This window comes from Arachis duranensis, chromosome 9 (genome assembly GCF_000817695.3).
Source record: "Arachis duranensis cultivar V14167 chromosome 9, aradu.V14167.gnm2.J7QH, whole genome shotgun sequence".
Classification (NCBI taxonomy): domain Eukaryota; kingdom Viridiplantae; phylum Streptophyta; class Magnoliopsida; order Fabales; family Fabaceae; genus Arachis; species Arachis duranensis.
Window position 1 is genome coordinate 116,656,148 of NC_029780.3, and position 5,829 is coordinate 116,661,976.

At 34.8% G+C, this 5,829-nt stretch overlaps 1 protein-coding gene across 1 annotated transcript; it reads right to left on the minus strand.

Annotated features, from left to right (window-relative positions):
• Positions 1–243: 243 nt before the first annotated feature.
• LOC107467746 (serine/threonine-protein phosphatase 7 long form homolog) lies at positions 244–3,161 on the minus strand. The gene is made up of 4 exons (XM_016086922.1): positions 3,084–3,161; positions 1,572–2,287; positions 1,410–1,500; positions 244–1,323 (listed from the first exon to the last, which is right to left on the minus strand). Exons 1-4 carry the CDS (start codon positions 3,159–3,161, stop codon positions 244–246), a joined length of 1,965 nt encoding a protein of 654 aa, XP_015942408.1.
• Positions 3,162–5,829: the final 2,668 nt, after the last annotated feature.

The following is a 5,829-nucleotide window of genomic DNA, read 5'->3' on the forward strand; positions in this document are numbered from 1 at the left end:
TGGAAGCCATGCATGCGCTGGAGTTTCCGGAATATATGAGTGCCGGTACGTATTAACATATAAATATAAAAAGTAGTAGACTTTGGGAAATAATCTATGTTGATAGATGTAAATAAGAATATAAGTCACGTGAAAATTAAGTTGTGTGCATTCGTCCAAAGTTTTTTATGTGTTTATGTTTGTAGGATGTTAAAAGTGGGATGACAACATGATAGATAGGAATAATACAAGTGCAAAACATAATCATAAAGTCGGACCTGCATCATCCGCATCATCAGGAGCATTGTTGCGGGATTCTTCATCCTCATCCATCTCGTCATCCTCGCTCTCCTCTTGATCCTCATCCATCTCCTCATCATCCGGTTCTTCCACGAGATACTGATCGGTTTCATGCTCACCTATCCCGGCATTTTCTTCAATCTGACCCATTGATACATGCCGTAGGTTCCTGCTAGTAAAGATCCCCCGACCGCCTTCACTTCTACTGGAATCTCCAGTTTCCAAACCTCCAGAAGCAACTGAGGCAGTGTGGCATGGAATCCTCGCGTCCAAAGAATACCTCCCGGGCATAAATTCAGGTTGATGGCCAAATTGTGACTGCCCTGCATCCGCAGCCATGAAGCCAAGCAACTGGCTAAAAGAAGCACCCTCTCCAGCATCCCATTGTGGAGTACTCCAATATTGTTGATCTATTGGGTATGACGGGGTATATTGTGTCTGAACATGATATGGTACCGAAGCCTGAAATTGTTCTTGGGAAGCTGGAGGTGGAGGTGGATGTGGATGTGAATGTGAAACCGGTTCTTCATTGGCTACATGAATAACTGGGCTACCCTCATCTTCCATTACTAGGCTACCCTCATCATTTATAACTGGGTTACCCTCATCATCCATTACTTGTTCACCTTCATCGTTCTCTTGAACCACAACATTTGACAACATCAAATGCTTGCCATACCGTGCACGATACCAGTCCATGTAAACATCCAATGGATGCTGTGAAGGTTCCACATACTCACGCAGAATGTAATTATACCTGTTTGTCCAGCGCATAATCCAACATGAATGGGACGGGGCTGTGGCCCAGTCAAGATTCTTAGGACCAGCAAGTGTTTCTCCATGTGCCCTTCCCAGATTTGTTTCCTCAGATGGAACTCCCTGAACCAAACCAAATTGTCTTCTAACTCTATCCGTTGCATGCCACTCAATAGATTCAAATGAAATCAACGGAACCGTAGCGCTCCAGACTACTGCGTGCAGGAAGATGTCTTCTGGGATTATGCCCGGTTCAATGCGATCCACACCATAAGCAACCCACACGAACTGAACATAGCATAAGACATACGTGACTACAATTAAAATAACAATCAACCTCAATTGAAGACAAATATTTTCTATTAAAAACACACCTGCCCTTCCTGAACCTCATCTAACGCCTCCCTAAAGTGGGCGAGACTAAGATATCTATACCGATTGTCACCACGCTCCCAGTTACGCCACCTGAAATTATTTATGTTACTAGCACATCTTAAATAGAATTATGAACATAACAAGTAAGTTGACAATGTTACCTGTTTGCAAGCGGAAAACTGCGTGGTTCCCTAGTAGGGGGCGCAAGATACGGTAGGCGGATCCAAAACCAACCTAGCAGCAGTGTTAACGGACCATCGATTTCTTTACAATCAAAACGAGAGGCCCGGCATAATGACCGGTATAGGTGCGCCAAACATGCCGATCCCCAACTAAAATTACTGATACTATGAAAATCCCGGAGCAAAGGCAGAAACTTCCAGTGCACAGATGCCCCTGACTTGTCTCCAAGTAATATAGTACCCAATAACAACATAATGTGGCACTTGACGTACCTCTGCATACTGTTCTCGTCAGTCAGTTGTATACGTTCTTTTAGATTCCTAAGCCATGTCATTTTTATGCCGCTCCCTCTGCAGTCGGCCTTTCTCGGTGCAACCCCAAACTGATGGAAACACTCACCCTCCAATGCTTCAAAGCTGCTCAAGGTCATCCCCGTAACCGGAAGGCCGTTCGTCGGGAGGCCCAAAATAACAGCTACATCCTCAAGGGTCACTGTGCACTCACCAATCGGAAGGTGGAAGGTGTGTGTTTCCGGCCGCCACCTCTCAACTAAAGCATTTATCAATGCTTTCTGTCCTTGGACTACTCCAATCTGAGAGGCATGATAAAACCCAGTTACCCGTAAATGATCCTCTACACTTGGATGGTACCGATCGGGAGGCAGTGGGTGGTCACATGTCATCATCCGTGAACTCTGAAAAAACATAACATGTTCCTAGTCAAATCATGAATGATTACTAATTTACAACTTAAATTAATCTTACTACTTCATCGATTAATCATAATTTCTAGCCCAATTACTAAAAAATAACTAACAAATTATCAGACTACAGCATGTAAACATAACTTCAAAAGGTTATCATAATTCCTATAATTATAAATTCTTAAATTAATAACAAAAGTAAATTAAGTAATTCTAAATTCCAAATTCTAAATCTATTACAACATCAGAATTATAATTTCCAACCTTGATCACAAAAGTTAATTACTAAACTACAATATCTACTCGTATTACAAAAATATTTCTAACATATTCTCCAACAAAAAATTATAATAAATCCTAAATATATAATCTCCAACAATAATATCTTACATTTTCCCCAACTAACTAACAACATCTATACATAATAACAAACAATTTACATTCATAATTTATAACTTTAATCATCAAAATTTATTCATTAATCAAAATAACCGTCTAACAAAATTTTTTTTAACATAATTTCCAATTAACTAACAATATCTAAACATAATAACAAAAAATTAAAAAAATTGCTAACATTATAATTTTAAAATTAATAATCAGATTTTATATTAATTAATTAAAATTTCTAATACTGCTCTCAAAAAATTCTTACAAAATCTGTAACAATCAACATTTATATATCTATCTACCTAACTGCAACATTTAACCATAAAATACAAAAAAATATTCTACAAAATTTAATTAAAATACAGAAATTTGCAAATAATTAAAAAATTAAACTTACATAATCAGGATTAGACAAATAATTAACAATGTGAAGTTCAGGACGATCAACATCTCTAGCCTTGTGTCTCTTAGCCATTTCCACAGATTCAATTGCATGCAGATTTTTTGAAGAAGAAGGGAGGAGGAGGATGAACTCACAGAACAAGATATGGGTTTTCACTTTGAAAAGGATGGTTCGAAGTGAGGGAGTGGGGGAAAGGGAAAGGGGGGTATGCTGGCTGCTGGGGCACCGTTCTGGGGAGGAGCTCCTCTCCGACACGTGGAATGCTCAAGGAATCGGACCGTCCGTTTGCTCCTGTCGCTGCGTCCGATTCGTGTAGAGGAAACGCTGGGTCCGACTGCCGTGTAGGGGGAGAATCGTTGGGTCCGATTCGTGTTGGGGGGGAAACGCTGGGTCCGTTTCCTGCTTGACACTCCTTCCTGACACCACAGCCAAGTTAAACACCCTCTCACCCCATATACCCACAAAACACCAAACCCTCCCCAATATGAAAATTAAAAAGCGGCACATGATACCATGTACTAGGCAAATACTAGTACACTTTCTAAAGATAGAAAGTACAATATTCTTTTCTATAATATGGTTACATTTTAATTAGAATAAGAAATTATTTTTATGAATTTAGATTATCTATATAAAGCATAATAAGTATATTATCAAAATTTGTCCACATAATAAGAAATACAACAGCGTTTAACTTACTAATGAGCGTTTTAAGTAACAACATGCATATTTTGCTCAATGAGATAAAAAAAATATTAAGAGTATAGATAAATGAAAATTCTCTTAAATATTATTCTTATATTAACATTAAATAAAATAAGAAATAAATATAATTAATTTTTTTTCTAAAATAATAATAGTGTAAAGAAATTGTTTATTTTTATTGTCGTCTAATAATATTTTATTCTGGATGATAATTTAAATAATGAGTTAAAAAAAAGTACTTTTAATAATACGGTGTAATATATGATTATAAATTAAATTTTATGACTAATGCCTTAAACTCATTTAAAAAATATTATTCTTATATTTAAAAAGTTAAATTAAGTTCAAAGGAAAAAAATGTTTCATGAAGATTGTAGAGTTAGAAGTTAGTCAAATAGCTAACTTAAATTTAACTGATTAACAATTTAATAAACTCAGATCATCAACTTGAGTCAAGTTCAATTCATTGATTCGAAAATTAGTTCAATTATATTTGTATATTAATTATATTAATATTTATTATATGTATAATGTATTGTATATTTTAATTTATAATAACAATATAATTTTGCACGTACATATTATTTTTGTATATAATTATGATAAAAAACATAAATTATAATTAATTAATTAATAAATAATATTGTTACGGTGGGTAACCGGAGATTAATGGGTTGGACAAGTTTAGCTGGCCCAATCGTCTCAACAATAAAACGTCCAAGTGAGTTGGTGATCCAAGGCTCCTGTTAAGGAAAAATGAGGGGTGGTACCTGCAAAGACACTCTGATGCTAAAGTCAGCAAAGAGGTAAAACAGGTCTAGAAAGTATTGGACTTCTGAGATACCTGAGAGGTGTCAGTTTATAGGGGTGAACCCATAACCACCGCTGAAGTATTTTCACCTTTTAAGGTGAATAACCGTTCCTTTATTTTAGGGAGGTTGAGATATGGCTCCTGGAAGTTGAACTTTATCGGTAGGACAAGGTATCAACAAATATATAATTAATAATTTTTTATATATAAAATTATAAATTACGTTCATATTAATTAAATAAATTCATAAACTTTTAATAATTCTATTTAACTTGCGTAGCAAGTAGCGAGTGAGCGTTAACAAATATCTGGTGCTGGAGACGCCCCGGAAGATATTTATGCAAGGGGAACTCGGGCGAGTTGACTCGGTGAATACGTGGCCCAATCAGAGTGCAGCTTCAGATATACACAGATCTATTTCTCATCGCGTGAACCCTGCTTCGTTGTTTCGGGGATTCAGTCCCTTGTTTTTTGTTTTTTATTTTTTTTTTATTTTATATGTGCCTCCACTTGCTATGGGTCCCACATTCTCATGATGATGGCTTGCACATCATGGTTATATATGCTATGATCCCATGATGTGCGTCATGCATTGGAAGTTACGTGTTTGTTTTTTATTGGTTGATAAAGTTATTTGTCTAGGTGGCGTTGGATTCTAAGTTTCTAACCCTTTTTTTTCCTCAAACGAAATGACTAAAACACCCATCCTTTACAATATTGAATATTCCACTTCACCCTTTTTTGACATCAAATAATTTTATGAATTACTTATTTAATAATTTTATAATAATTAAAAATATTTATATTAATATATTGTTTCAATTTTTGTTTTGAAAAATTCAATTTTCTCTTACAAATAGGGTCTTTACCTCAACATACTAATACTATAAGTTATTAGAAAATGTCAAAATGTTAAGTGATTGATATTTTTTCTTTTCATTTTCTCTTATATTTGAATTAATACTAACTATTTTTCACTAAAACTATTAGTTTCCTAACATTCTTTAATTTATTAAAAGCAAAAAATATATTAACATACACAAATCATGGAAAACATATGGAGTAGATATTGGTAATATTAAAAAAATAATGTAAATAGACATAATTGTCTTTGTAAAAAAAAGGGTAAGTTTTAATTAATACAATTAATATTATACATCATTTTTCTTAAAATTATATTATTTATAGGAGTAAATTTAGAAAAAAAAAATACTTGTTATCTAC

Excerpts from the sequence above, each read along its gene's own strand:
- LOC107467746 (XM_016086922.1), bottom strand. The coding sequence starts at position 3,161 with ATGGCTAAGAGACACAAGGCTAGAGATGTTGATCGTCCTGAACTTCAC. Across the intron at positions 2,288-3,083 it reads ATTTGTCTAATCCTGATTAT|AGTTCACGGATGATGACATG; the intron begins GTAAGTTTAATT and ends ATGTTTTTTCAG. Across the intron at positions 1,501-1,571 it reads AGTTTTCCGCTTGCAAACAG|GTGGCGTAACTGGGAGCGTG; the intron begins GTAACATTGTCA and ends AAATAATTTCAG.